This window comes from Pelodiscus sinensis, chromosome 27, assembly GCF_049634645.1.
Source record: "Pelodiscus sinensis isolate JC-2024 chromosome 27, ASM4963464v1, whole genome shotgun sequence".
In the NCBI taxonomy this organism is placed as follows: domain Eukaryota; kingdom Metazoa; phylum Chordata; order Testudines; family Trionychidae; genus Pelodiscus; species Pelodiscus sinensis.
In genome coordinates, this window is record NC_134737.1 from 494,267 (window position 1) to 509,302 (window position 15,036).

The window sequence follows — 15,036 nt, forward strand, 5'->3', positions numbered from 1 at the left end:
TTCAACTAAGGATTTCACAAGTATAAAGTGACGAGGCCAGGGGAGGGGATACAGGCGCTATTTCAGGAGGGCAGAGAGGCTACAACACTGCCTACTGGGACGATGCTTGCTCTTCTCCTTCCCTTACAATAATATATTCCTCTCACTCCCAGCTGGTGGGGATGAGGGCAGAAGAGTTTGTGATGCAAGCTGTGTACTCTCTCCTTGCTCCATGATCAAAGAAGGGGAAGAAGAGCAAGCAGCATTCCAGTATATGCAGGTGGAACCTGCTCCCCACCCCCAAATGGCACCCGTGGGGGGAAAATGACACAGGATACATTTAAAAGCAGCTGGGTTCTTTTGTAATGAGATCCCCAAAAGGTGAGTCGGGGGGCAAGAAAACTGTTGCTTAGGACTGGAATAGGATACTTTACTGGAAGTTTCTACAAAAAGATAGCTGCTTATCTGATGTGTTACCAACTGCATTCAAGGAAATAGCACTTGTGCATATTTTGTAAACAAATCACATAACTAAATACCCAATTCCACATCAGCCAATTTCTGCTTCAAAAAGAAGAAAGTGATCTATAAGTCCCAAAATTCCACCAGTACCCAGCAATACAACACCACCACCACGAGCAGTCTAGCTTTTCTCTCTCCCTATTACAAATAATGCTATTTGGAATATAGCAATTAAAATTCTTACTTGTTGCTTCTTCTAAATCAATAATCTTATCCCGTGATTCCTGCAACTGAAGCTTGGTGTCTCTTATTTTATTATCTTTTTCACCACTTTGCACAGTCAGAATTGATAGCTAATGAAGTAAAGAGCTATTACAATACATAAATAACAAGATCTAGAAAAGTCTACTAACTTTATATTATTTTCCATTGAATAATTGTTGAAAAATGAATACTGCTCAAGAAAAAATAGGGAGGCATTAACTAAATGTCCAAAATAGAAGGAACAGCAATCTGGAGGCAGGAGAGCTGCCAAAACTAGAGTGTGAGTTCCAACACAATGGAGGTGTAGATCAGGGCTACTCTACACGTGGCCCATGGGCCACATGCGGCCTGCGGCCTATTTGTTTGTGGCCCATGGTGAAGTTTGGGTTTGTGTGGGATTCAACACATGACCCGCAGGTGGGATCCTTTGAACATGGCCTCTACTTCTTTGCGAAAAGAAAGGAGTGAGGGGTGCAAGCTCTGTGAGTGGGCTTACCGCAAGAGGCTCTGGGAGGGGGCTCCAGGCTGAGGCACTGTTGAGGTGTAGGATGAGGTGAAAAGGAGGCGCTGACTCTGGAAGGGGACTCTAGATTGAAGCACACTTTTGGGGTATAGGTGTGGGTCTTGGCTCAGAGGGCGGTCAGGGCTGGGTCAAGGGTGCAGGAGGGGGCACAAAATGCAGACACTCAGCACAAACAGCTCCTGACTGGCAGTGCATCAGGGTTCGGAGAGGCTGACTGCAAGGTCCAAGTTTGTCTCTGTGCTCCTTGGAGAAGGGGAACAGCTTGTCTCTGTGCTCTGCCCCCCAGCACTGTCTTAACAGCTCTCATTATGGGAGTTATGGGAACAGACAGCTTGCAGAAAGTTGCTGTCCCCTTCACCCCAACAGGAACACAGAGACAAGTTTGCTGCAGTCCTGGACTTCAATGGTCCGGAGAGCACGATCAACTGGCTGAAGCTCTAGGATCAACCAGTCAATCGCGATCGATAAGTTGGTGACTCCTGCTCTAATCAAGCTCTCGTCTAATTTGTTTCTTGATCCTTTTTCCCAGCATCAGCATCATTGTCCTTCCCCATCTCTTCTTCACCAGAACATGTGAAATGAACATTACTCAAATATGAGGACTGTCAGAACTTATTTGTATTTGTTGGGACAAATAATAATGGCATATAACTCCCATTAACATTTTAATTCAAATAATGCAAAGCAATAAGAACACAATTTAAATATCACTGATAATTTTTCATCCTTCAAAAAGTACAAAATCTTTTACAGACAACAAAGCACCTTCTAAAGAACTATTTTGGTTTTTCTGCACTACAACTAAATTAGTCAGAAACAACAGAAATCAGTCAAAATTAGTCGACATTTTTGCTCCACATAATGAGAATTGTACTTCCAAATAAAAATATATAAATTTGAGATTACATTAAACAAACCTGCTTTTCCTTGACACTTATTTCCATTTTGTATTCCTTTTCAAGCTGTTCTACTTTTTCTGCTGCTTCTTTTACTTCAGAAATAAAATAATGTAAATTCTTAATACTTAAACTAAATACATTCCAAAAAATTAAATGCAACTGTCATTTTAAAATGTATGTATATTCATATAGCTTTTTTTAAAAAATAGATTTACTGCCAAGGTTATATTTGAAGCAATGAACTAGTCATAGAGAAGATTTTTTGCAATATTTCTTCACACTTATTCCAATATTATGTAAGATGGGAAGCAATGAGATTACCACATATAGAAATAATGCAAGACTAGGCACTTAATAGTATAAATAAGTAAATAATGAGCCAAATTATTGCTGGCATAAACCAGTTCTCCTCCATCACATACCAGGAAGGCAATTACAAAAAATAAGCAGTGCCATTTTGGTCTGGGCTCCATAAGAATAACAGTGTTCATATGATATTTATGATAACAGGTGCTAATACAAACCCCCTAAAATTGAAGTAAAACAAGGATACATCTAACAGGAAAATAAATGAATGCAGTGTTGCTGTAGCCATGTTGGTCCCACGATATTATCTTTTGTTGGCCTAACTGCTGTTGGTGAGAGAAAGACGATTTTTAGAACTACATAGTGCATTTTCCTAACCTGAAGAGAGCTAAATGTCCCAACAACAACTATGTGGGTGAAGAGAGACAATCATTATGCTCTCAAATGGATTCTCAGAAAAATGATAAAATACCATATCACAGAACAGGAAAGGACCTTGAAAAGTCATCTAGTCCAGCCCCCTTCATTCATAGCAGGATTAAGTATTATCTGTTCTAGACTATTCCTGACAAATGTTTGGCTAGAACTTCTAGGTGAAAGCTGTTCACAAAGCAATCAGTTTGTATCTAACCTATCAGTCCTCATCCTCAACAGAAACCTGCATAACACCTTCAAAAGACAAACCTCAGAGCTTAAATTCACAATGTTGCTAGTAGGGATATGAAAGTGCATATGGTTAACAGATGAGCCTGGGCTCATAGAATCATAGAATACTAGGACTGGAAGGGACCTCAAGAGGTCATCGAGTCCCGTTCCCTGTCCTCATGGCAGGACCAAATACTATCGACCATCCCTGATAGACATTTATCTAACCTACTCTTAAATATCTCCAGAGATGGAGATTCCACAACCTCCCTGGGCAATTTATTCCAGTGGTTGACTATCCTGACAGTTAGGAACTTTTTCCTAATGTCAAACCTAAACCTCCCATGCTGCACTTTAAGCCCATTGCTTCTTGTTCTATCCTCAGAGGCCAAGATGAACACGTTTTCTCCCTCCTTCTTATGACACCCTTTTAGATACCTGAAAACTGCTATCATGTCCCCTCTCAGTCTTCTCTTTTCTAAACTAAACAAACCCAATTCTTTCAGCCTTTCTTCATAGGTCATGTTCTCTAGACCTTTAATCATTCTTGTTGCTCTTCTCTGGACCCTCTCCAATTTTTCCATATCCTTGAAATGTGGTACCCAGAATGGACACAATACTCCAACTGAGGCCTATCCAGCACAGAGTAGAGCGGAAGAATGACTTCTCATGTCTTGCTCACAACACACCTGTTAATGCATCCCAGAATCATGTTTGCTTTTTTTGCAACAGCATCACACTGCTGACTCATATTCAGCTTGTGGTTCACTGTAACTCCTAGATCCCTTTCTGCCGTACTCCTTCCTAGACAGTCGCTTCCCATTCTGTATGTGTGAAACTGATTGTTCCTTCCTATGTGGAGCACTTTGCATTTGTTTTTGTTAAACTTCATCCTGTTTACCTCAGACCATTTCTCCAATTTGTCCAGATCATTTCAATTATGACCCTATCCTCCAAAGCAGTCACAACCCCTCCCAGCTTGGTTTCATCTGCAAACTTAATAAGCGTACTTTCTATGCCAATATCTAAATCGTTGATGAAGATATTGAACAGAGCCAGTCCCAAAACAGACCCCTGCAGAACCCCACTTGTTATGCCTTTCCAGCAGGATTGTGAACCATTAATAACTACTCTCTGAATACGGTTATCCACCCAGTTATGCACCCACCTTATAGTAGCCTAAGTTGTATTTGCCTAGTTTATTGATAAGAATATCATGCAAGACCATATCAAACACCTTACTAAAGTCTAGGTATACCACATCCACTGCTTCTCCCTTATCCACAAGATTTGTTATCTGTCAACTTTCATGGTTATGTGCAATCTCCCACCTGCTGCCTCAGAGGCAGCAGCATGGGGAGGCAGGCAGGAGCTGGTACACGTGGGAAGCCAGCTTTTAAGCTGGGAGCTGCCTGGCTGCTCCCCAACTACTGCTTCTGATACAGAAGCAGCAGTGTGGGGGGGGAGGATAGTTACGCAGGAGCCTATCTACCCAGGGAACTGGTTTAAAAGCCGGCTCCCTACATACCAACTCCCAGGGAGCTACCTGAGAAGTTTTCAGCAGTTATACATTTACCTAAATAAACACATTTTAACATCTCTAGTTGCCAGATACCAAAATTCATGGACTGAACAGAGACATCAGATTTATGGCCTAATACAACCATCTGTAACTTACTTAGCCCCTATCCCTCAATGATTGGGGGGAGGGTATTAACAGACCATTTTATCTTCCATGGTCCCTTGATATGTGTTCTAACTTCTTAAGCTAAACAATCCATCACTGGTGTTATTTAACTCAGACTCCACGGCTGCATCTAGACTGGCATGATTTTCCGCAAATGCTTTTAACGGAAAAGTTTTTCCTTTAAAAGCATTTGCAGAAAAGAGCGTCTAGATTGGCACGGATGCTTTTGCGCAAAAGCACTTTTTGCGGAAAAGCGTCCGTGCCAATCTAGACGCGGTTTTGTGCAAGAAAGCCCCGATCGCCTTTTTTGCCATCTGGGCTTTTTTGCGCAAAACAGTTTTTACCTGTCTATACTGGTCCTCTTGCACAAAAACATTTGCGCAAGAGGGCTTTTTCCCAAGCAGGAGCATCATATTGTCAGTGTTCTTGCGCAAATACTCTTACATTAGATCGTCAGTGTGCTTGCGCAAATTTAAGCAGCCAGTGTCAAGTTCTTTCCAGTCTAGATGCAGCCCACAAGTACAGACCTAAAGAGGATTTCTGTGTGGTTTGAAAGCTTCTCTCTCTCATCAACAGAATAAAAGATATTATCTCATGCACTCTCTCTCTCTAGTGAATAAATGTTATTTTTCAAGCTTTTAGAGTATTACACATATAAAGGTTCCAAATCTACTCCCACTAAAAAAGTGGTTTTCAAACTACGGGTCACAACTTTGTACTGGGTCATAGAAAGTCAGGCACTGGGTCTTGTTGCTACAGTGGTATCAGGGGATAAGTGGAAGTGCTAAAGCACACTACCTGCCTGTCCTGGTACAGAAGTGTCTGGCAGCAGGCCTGGCTCCTAGACGAGAGAAGAAGAGTGTGTTCAGGACTCCACGCACTGCCCCAAGCACTAGCTCCACACTCTCACTGGCTGGGAACCTGCTTTTGGGGTGCAACATGATCTGTGGTGCCAGGAAGCCTGCCTTACCACCACTGTTGTACCACCGACTAGGAGCCATTCAAAGTAAGCCTGTCCTGCCCCAGGCCTGATGCCTCGAAAGCCAGGGACCCCTCCCCCCCTTACACTCCAAAGCTCTCATCCTCAGCTCCATCCCAGAGCCCACACTCTAGTCAAATTATGTTGGGTCATGGGCATCAATTTTCTTCAACTGGGACATAAGAAAAAAAAAGTTTGAAAACCACTGAACTTAATCAATTGGAGTTTTGCTATTGACTTGAATAGGAATAATATTAAGCCAAATGAGTACAAAGAATGGATAAAAAGTCCCATCTAAGTCTGTAAGTGTAAAAACCTACGAGCAGTTCTGTGGTCCTTAGAGACTAAAAAAATGTGTAAGTCGTAAGCTTAAGGGCAAAAACCTATTTCATCAGATGCATGCAGTGGAAACTATATACAGACAGGCATAAATATACTAGTATGTTATAAGAAGGGAGTTAACACTATAAGGTGAAAAGAAGTTACTCACCTTAGTGCAGTAACGACTGTTCTTTGAGATGTATCCCTCTCGTGAGTGTTCCACTGTAGGTGTTGGGTTCGTCCCATTGCTGCAGATCGGAGATTTTTCATAGCAGTGTTCGGCTAGACCGCACATGCATGGTCGGTGCCTTGCAGCATTCGCGCTCTTTTGCACATGTGCATAGTCCAGCTCCCGCCAGTTCCTTGAATCCACCCCGAGAGCTGAAAAACAATGAGAAACTCCAAAGCAGGGAGCAGGGCGGATAGTGGAGCACCCACGGGGACACACATCTCAAAGAACAGTTGTTACTGCACCAAGGTGAGTAACTTCCTTTTCTTCTTTGAGTGATGTTCCTGTGGGTGCTCCACTGTAGGTGACTGTGTAGCAGTACCCAGAAAGACCGGAAGGAGGGTCTTAGAGTCACAATTTAAATGTTGATGATAGTAGTGCTGATGCCAGCGAAGTGTCTGCAGCCAGTTGGTGTTGGATTGTGTGATGTCTCACAAAGGTATCATGGGATGACCACATGGCTGCACGGCAAATGTCCCTAAGGGACACATCCCTGAGAAAAGCAACTGAGGCTGCTACTGCTCTTGTGGAGTGAGCCTTTGGTTGAGCAGGAAGTAGTGTGTGACATTACAGAGTAACAGGTAATGATGAAAGAAGTGATGAGTTTTGCGACTCACTGAGATGAGATGAGATGGCTTCGCCCTTAGATCAGTCCACAAGCAAGAGTATTAGACGGTCTGTTTTACAGAATGGCTTAGTTCTTTCTATATAAAAGGCAAGCACCCTACTAACGTCAAGGGAGTGAAGAGTTGTCTCCTGGGAAGATGCATGCAGTTTAGGATAAAAGGAGGGTAGGATGACTGGTTCATTGATGTGAACTTGGAGCAGACCTTGGGAATAAAGGCTGGGTGGGGTCTTAGGACTACCCCATCTTTATTAAAGACTAGGTATGGTGGTACTGCCATCAGAGCTGCCATCTCGCTGACTCTGCAGGCAGATGTTATAGCAATGAGGAAGACCATTTTTAGAGTCAAGATTTGAAGTGAAGTGGTGGGCAGAAGCTCAAATGGTGGTCTAGTTAAAGTTTCAAGCACCAGATCTAAATTCCATGGTGGAGGAACAGGCCTTCAAGGAGAATTAAGGTTAGTGAGTCCGTTTAGGAATCTCTTGGCAGTAGGGTGGGCAAACACTGAGGTGCCATCTATCGAATGCCTAAAGGCAGAGATTGCTACAAGATGCACTTTCAGGGAAGCTAATGCCAATCCGGTCTGCTTCAGGTAAAATATATAGTCTAAGGTTGGGTGCAGAAGGGATGTATTCGGTTCTGTGTGGTATCCTGAGCACCAGGATGCGAATCTTCGCCATTTGGAAAGGTAAGTAGTTAGAGTACTTTGCCTTCTAGTGTGCATTAGGATCTCTTTGACATGCATCGAGCAAAGGTCCTCGGATACATTGAATCAATTAGGAGCCAGGTTGTCAGCTTCAGGGTATGAGGCTGGGGGTGTAGTAAGGCTCCTTGTTTCTGGGTGAGGTCTGTCAGGTTGGGGAGAGGGTATGGAGGGTACGGAGATATTTGTTGAAGGAAGGGGAACCAATACTGAAGAGTCCAGGTGGGCGCCACTAATATCAGGTTGGCCACATTCACCTTAGTCTTCTCTGGGAATCTGGGTATTAGCATGCAGGGGGGAAAACACATAAAGGAGCGGTCCCCTCCAGATGAGAAGAAAGGCATGGCCTAGGGATCCAGGACCTATGTCTGCTATGGAGCAATAGTGACAACATTTCTTGTTGCAGTAGATAGCAAAAAGATATATGAGGGGAAACTCCCAGCGTTGGAAGACATGGTGAAGGACATCGTCGCAAAGCTCCCACTTGTGATCTGGTGCAAAGTGTCTGCTCAAGGAGTCTGCAGTAATGTTGCTGACACCAGGTAAGTACGATGCTACTAGTGATGTCGTTCCGAATGCACCAATTCCACAGGCAAATGGCTTCTGCACATAGGGATTGGGATCATGCACCACCCTGACAATGATATAATACATCGTGGCGATGCTGTCTGTGAGAATTCTGACCGTGGCGTTGTGAATGTAGTCGCAGACGTATTTGCAAGCACTGAAGAAAGCCCTGAGTTCCAGAAAGTTTATATGAAGGGATGCTTCATCTGGTGACCATCAGCTCTGGACCAGCATACCATCCATGTGAGCTCCCCAACCTATGAGGGAGGCATCTGTGGTGATGTGGAGTGAAGGCTGTGGTTGGTGAAAGGGTACTCCGGACAGGAGGTTCTGCGAATCTGTCCACAATTTGAGGGATTTGCGAATGTCGGTTGGAGGAGTCACCATTCTGTGAATGTGGTGCTTTGCAGGAGCATAGACAGATGCTGTCCAGTGCTGCAGGCTGTGAAAGTGCAGGTGCACATGTTGGATTATGCATGTAGTCACTGCCATAGGGTCCATAAGTCTTAGGCAAGTAAGTACTGAAAATGCTCTGTGCCTACCATGAAATAAAGGAGTGTTCTATGGGCAGGATGGATGGTAATGTGGAAATAGGTATCTTGGAGGTTGAGGGCAGCAAACCAGTCTCCATTGTCTAATGCAGGGATTACTGATGCAAGAGCGACGGTTCTGAAACGCTGCTTGCGGAGGTAACAATTGAGCTTCCGCAGATCTAGAATGGGTCTCCACCCACCTGTCTTTTTGCACATGAGGAAATAGCAAGAGTAAAATCCCTTCCCTTTGAACTCGTCCGGCACCTTCTCCACTGCTCCTATGGAAAGATGATTGACTTCTTCCCGTAGCAAGAGCTCATGAGAGGGGTCCATGAAGAGGGACGGGGAAGGTGGTGGGAGAGATAGGAAGGGCATGGGATATCTCAATGCGACTATTTCCAGAACCCAGCGGTCAGTCATAATCGCAGACGATCGGTAGTAAAATGGCCTCAGGCGGAAATGGAATGTTGGTGAGTTGTGATGCTGCTGTTTGTCAACTGAAAGAAGTGTAATGCCCTCGACTAAAGAATCAAATCCGTTTCGCAGCCGGCTGGTTCTGCATGCGGTTATTCTGGTTTCAAAGTTGTTGCGGTCGCTGGTGAGAATGCAGGTGATCAAAGGCGCACGCATTGTTGCTGCTGTCTGTTATGTGTGTAGTCGTACTGTCTCCGGTATAGGAAGCAGCATTTCCATCTGTACGGGGGAGTGTACATACCCAAAGTACGTAATGTAGTATGTGAATTCTTACTCGAGGGGAGGACCTCATCTGTCTTTTCAGCAAATAGTTTGTGTTTGTTGAAAGGTAAATCTTCAACTGTATTCTGTAGGTCCCTAGGTACTCCCACAGTTTGGAGCCAGGATATCCTTCTCATTACGATTGCTGTGGCTGTTGATTGAGCAGCTGTGTCTGCAACATCCATTGCTATCTGGAGGCCTGTCCTAGCAGATACATAGCCTTCCTCGACGATTGACTTCAGTATTGGCCTCTTGGATTCTGGAAGGTGATCCATGAGGGTTGTCAATTTAGTATAATTATTGAAATTGTGGTTCAATAAAAGCACTGAGTAATTAGCTACCCGAAGTAGTAATATAGCAGAGGCATATACTTTTCATCCAAATAAATCGAGGCGCTTCCTATCTTTGTCCGCAGTAGCATTCTTATATTGGGGCGTTTTGGATCTATGATGTGCTGCATCGACAACCACCGAATTGGGTTGCAGATGGGTAAACAAGAATTCCATGCCCTTAGACAGAACAAAGTATTTCGTATCCCCCCCATTTATCCATTGGTGGTGCAGTAGCCAAGGTCTGCCAAATTTCCTCCGCTGCCTCTACAATAACCTCATCCAGGGGAATCACTATCTTGGAATGGTGAGCAGGTTTGGAGGTTCTTAAGGAGCCAGTACTGTTTTCCTTGTTCTTCTGCCAATTGGATCTCCTGACTTGCTGCCATCCTCTTAAACAGGTCTTGAAACTGTTTAAGATCATCCAGAGGAGACATCTCCGGGAATAACAGCCTCAATGGGGGAAAAGGAAGACTGATCTGTGGAGGAGCTGTCAGGTGGTTGCTCCTCCCTATCTGAGACTTGTCCCTCCTCAGGCTCAGAATGATGTAGCTGAGGGGATGATGGCTGCGGAGGGGGGTGGCATTGAGGCAAGGCCGAGACTGGTGGTTATCTAGGTGACATTCAACCACACAGGGACCATCCTCTAGAGAAGGCGATCGGTGACATCAGTGGAAAGAGTAGTGATGAGATCCACGATGGTAATGGTCGTAGTGATAGTGTGGTCTACCTGGGGATGACCGTCTGGAAGAATGCGAGTGCCTATAATCTTCCCAGTAGGCAGTATGTGGAGATACTGGAGAATGAATGTTTCTAAGCTGCTCTAGAACATTGGTTCCCAAACTGGAGGGCGTGAAGAAATTTCAAGGGGGGGGTGCAAGGTGACCCAGTCCCCCCCCCATCGTTCCCCCACTTGCCCATGGCCCCACTTGCACCCTGCTCTTACCTCCTACCCAGATACCACCAGCATTCTGCCCCTGCCTCCTAACCAGACACCCATCAGCACTCTACTCCTGCCCCCTCCCTCCTGGCCAAACACCTACCCCCAGCTTATACCTGTACCCTATTTTCCACCCAGATTTTGCACCCCATCACTATCCCACTCACTGGCACACTGGATCCCCTGTACTGCACACTAGAACCCTCAATTTTTAGCTCCACCTCCAAGTGTAGAGAGGATCCACAAATTCCACTTACCCTGGTACCCCAGAAGAGTTTATCTGGCCTGAGGCCGTGAACCCTCTCCCCATGGGGCGGGGGTACCATGGGAGGGGAGGTGTTTCAGTTAGGGCCACATCAATGAGGGGTGGAAGGATTTTTTTTTTTTGCATCTCACGTGTGTGGTCCCTGACTGATTTTTCCCTGACCCAAAACAGGTTCCCCACCCCTCCCATAAAGAAAGACAATGCTGAAACATTTGTATTGGACATATTTTATTTAAAAATGAAGCCTGGCCAACAAGCCCCAATTGGGGCCAACCCCCCATCTGGCTGCAGCATCATAACACTCCTGCATCCCCCCCCCCCCCCCCACACACACACCCTGAGACTATCATACACTAGAACCCCCTGTCCTGAGCACCTCTCATCCCCAGTCTTCGGCCACAACACTACTGAACAATCAACACACTGCAAATCTGTGTCCTGTGCCCATCATACTCCTAACCCCCCTGCCCTGAGCCTCTTCTGCACCCTCATGTCCACAAACCTGTGGTTTGCTCAGCACCCCAACCCTCCATCTGACCAACACTCTCGAACCTAGAGCCCCCTCCCTGAGCCAGCAGCCCCTTCTCCACCTCCTCCTACACCCAAATTCCCTCCCAGAGTTTGCACCTTTCACCCCTTCCCCCACCCAAATCCCTCATTTCAAACCTAGGATTCTCCACCTTGTGAAGGATGCTGCTGCATTTTCTTCAAATTAAATTTATTTCTGCTATTTCTTATGTTAAATTACATTTTTATTAAATTTTTGTGACAAGAAAAACTGTTCTTATTTTTAATTTTAAATTACTAATTGAATTTTTTGTTAAAAGGGGGGGTTGGATGATGGTAAAGAAGAGGTGGGGAAGTGTGAGGGTTTCTCAAAAATCAAAAAGGGGGCATGATGCTGAAAAGTTTGGGAACCACTGCTCTAGTAGATGCTAGTGGGTAGACTGAAATGAGTCTAGAATAGTAATAAGAGCACCGTATGGGTTCTGCGGTAGATTCAGATGGTACCCTGCAGTGTGGGGAAACGAGGTGAGCCATTCTGCTTGAGTGGTCACCTATGCAATACCTGAGATACCGGAGCCGCAAGGGGTGGTGACTGTTCCGGAGAAAAAGTTGGCGAAATAGAGCATGGGGTAGGGCTCCATGGTCTATCCGTCTTACATGAGGCCTTCTTGTGGATCGGGACCCGTTCGGATCTTTCCAGTGCCAGTGGTGTCTCACACAGTGCTGGGGCTGTCGGTGCCGATGGAGGGGTCGGTGCCGTCCTAGCGACCGAAGCCGCCGGTGCCGAGATCTCTCAGTTCTGTCCGGTGCCGTGATGCCTGCACCATAGAAGGCACTTTCATTGTTTTGGAGGCTGGAACCGTCTTGGAATGAGAAGAGGCGGTGCCGGATGTGCTTGGCTTGTCCCCAATGCTCACCATGCTCCAAGAAAGGGATGGCAGGGAGCACGTTGGTGACACCTTGGTTCTTTTGGGCAGAGCGGAGGCTGGTGAAAAAGCTCTCCATTTTTGGGGAACAGACGGTTCTGAAGCAGCCATGGACTCCGTGTCCAATGGCTGGAGCGCCTTATCAAACAGAATCATTCTGAGGTGCATTTCTCTATCCCAACATGCCCTTGCCATTAATGTGGAACAGTGAGGGTATTTCTGTGGGACGTGAGCCTCGCCTAGACACCGGATACAACACAAATGGCCGTCTGAGGCAGACATGGCTTCATAACATGTCGCACTTTTTAAAATTTGGTGAACCAGGCATGATGAGTCATAGTCTTTTCTTTTTCTCTCTTTTCCCCCATCCCCTTTCAGCCTGAAGGGTGAGAGCAACAGGATGTTGCATACCTAATCTAACTAACTATATACAGAAGGAAAAAAAAACTTTAAAAAACCAACCCGTAATATGGTGTTTCTAACTAACGAAGTTTGGAACTAATTCACAAAGGATTAATACTGTGACTGGAATCAGTTGAGGAGAGATAGTTTACTCTATCCCCAGTTGGGGGCAACTGGAAGGAATTGGCAGGAGCCAGACTGCGCGCATGTGCAAAAGAGCTCGAACACCGCAAGGCACTGACCACATGTGCACAGTCCAGCCGAACACCGCTATGAAAAATCTCCGATCTGCGGTGCCGGGATGAGCCCGACACCTACAGTGGAGCACCCACGGGGACATCACTCAAAGAAGAACCAGAGACAGAAAGAGAGAGAGAGAGAGAGAGTGTGTCTGACTAAGTGCCACTGTATGCATCTGACAAAGTAGGTTTTTGCACATAAAAGCTTATGACCTATGAATGTTAGTCTAAGGGCCACAAGACTGCTCCTTGTTTTTAAAGAATGGAGGAGTTTCTCTTCTGTGCCCATTTTTAGAACCCCGTTGACCTTTTCCAGGAATTGCCGCCATGTCGTGGGACCAAGTTATGCTGTAATAAGAGCATCTGCTCCCCTTATTACTACATAAGCATGTCCTATAAACATGCTGAACAATGTGCCTATAATTCATTGGTTCTAATAAATCCTATCATTCCTGACAAAGGTGTATGTTATGAGATCTCCAAGGATCTAGAGAATACATTATGCATATTGTAAAAGCAGAATTCTCACATTTAAAACACATTTCCAATCTGGAGTTCTCTGCTTGCACACGAAGTTCCTCAAAGGCCAATATCATTCTCTAAAAAAATTAAAAAATATCAACAAATGTTCATAGTTAATAACTTATAATGAAAAAGTAATGTATACACCATTTAAAAATATGCATTATTCTAAGCCAATGTTTCTAAATTAAAAAGTACTTTGTTAAAAGAGAGTTACAGTTATAAACAGACAGCTATTAATTTAAATCAGTTACTTCAATTTCCAATTTTTAAAATAATTCCATACTTTAGAGCAGGGACCAAATTTTTGGTACATATTTGTACAGTGCTTAACAAAATGTATCCCTGGTGCACAATATGGAGTGCCTAAGTGCTAATAGAGCACAAGTAATAACTAAAAGTCATAAGTTAAAAAGAGTAACATTTAACTTAACTATTTTAATATCAAATGTTATACGCCAAGATAAAAATGCCTCTCCATTCTCACTGACAAATATTCAAATTCTCACTATCTCCCCAATGAACTTCAGAAAAAAAGAAAAAAGGCAGGGGGGAATGGCAAATGAACTTTGCAAGACTCTACCAAGGGCCTTACAATTACTTTGTTTAAAATGCCAAAAGTCCAGACAAAAATGGTGTAAAAATCGTAAGATCTTCCTCTTATCCCTAATCTTTTCTCCACCTATTCATGTTCCTCCACAAAATATATTAAGGCTTTGTCTATGCTACCACTTAGGTCTATACAAATTAGTTGCCCAGGGTTGTGAAAAAGCTACCCCTCTAAGCAATGCAAGTTACATCAAATTAAAATGGCAGCTATATCATGCTATGTTGTGGGGAGACTCTCTCCCACCAACATAGCCTCCGCCATTGGTTCACGTGGAGTAATTATGCTGATGGGAGAGTGCATAGCACAGTAGTGTAAACTAGTCTTAAGAATAAATTTTTGTTCTACTTAGTATGATTTCTGTACTTAAAACTGGCGTATATTTTCAATTTTCATGATACAATTGTATTGCACCTTATGTTTGTAAGTATGTTCATTTTCAAATACAGCTCTTCACGTTAAAAAACCACCACCAACCCAACAGATTTCTTACAACCGGGCTACTTAACACATGGCACGCTGCCTGTTTGTTTGCAGCCTGCGGTGCAGTTTGGGTTTACATAGGGTTCAACACACAATCAGCAAGTGAGATCCTTTGAATATGGTCTCCATTGGGAACACGCTGGTGAGTCAATATAATGGTCTTCTGTTGCTATGCATTTTAGTAGTTAAATTCCTGGACTGTCGTTGCTCATTAAAAGTGTTGTCGTATGAGTGGAAATTGGGTAAATATTGCATGGGGCTGGACTTGATGACCTTCTGAGGTCTCTTCCAGTTCTATGATTCTATGATTCAGCAGAACTGACTTACATGGGGCCTGTGTGTTGTGTAGTCTTGCCTTA

General features: G+C 44.3%; 1 protein-coding gene across 6 annotated transcripts in view; it reads right to left on the reverse strand.

Moving 5' to 3' along the window:
* SYCP1 (synaptonemal complex protein 1) overlaps nucleotides 1-15,036 on the reverse strand; it is a 108,704-nt gene that overhangs the window by 78,102 nt on the left and 15,566 nt on the right. For all 6 annotated transcript variants that reach the window (XM_075910539.1, XM_075910536.1, XM_075910538.1 and 3 more), the window contains exons 8-10: nucleotides 13,595-13,664; nucleotides 2,146-2,219; nucleotides 686-794 (exon numbers count right to left, since the gene is read on the reverse strand). In XM_075910539.1, coding sequence (XP_075766654.1) covers nucleotides 686-794; nucleotides 2,146-2,219; nucleotides 13,595-13,664 — 253 coding nt within the window. The remainder of the gene's footprint in view (nucleotides 1-685; nucleotides 795-2,145; nucleotides 2,220-13,594; nucleotides 13,665-15,036) is intronic.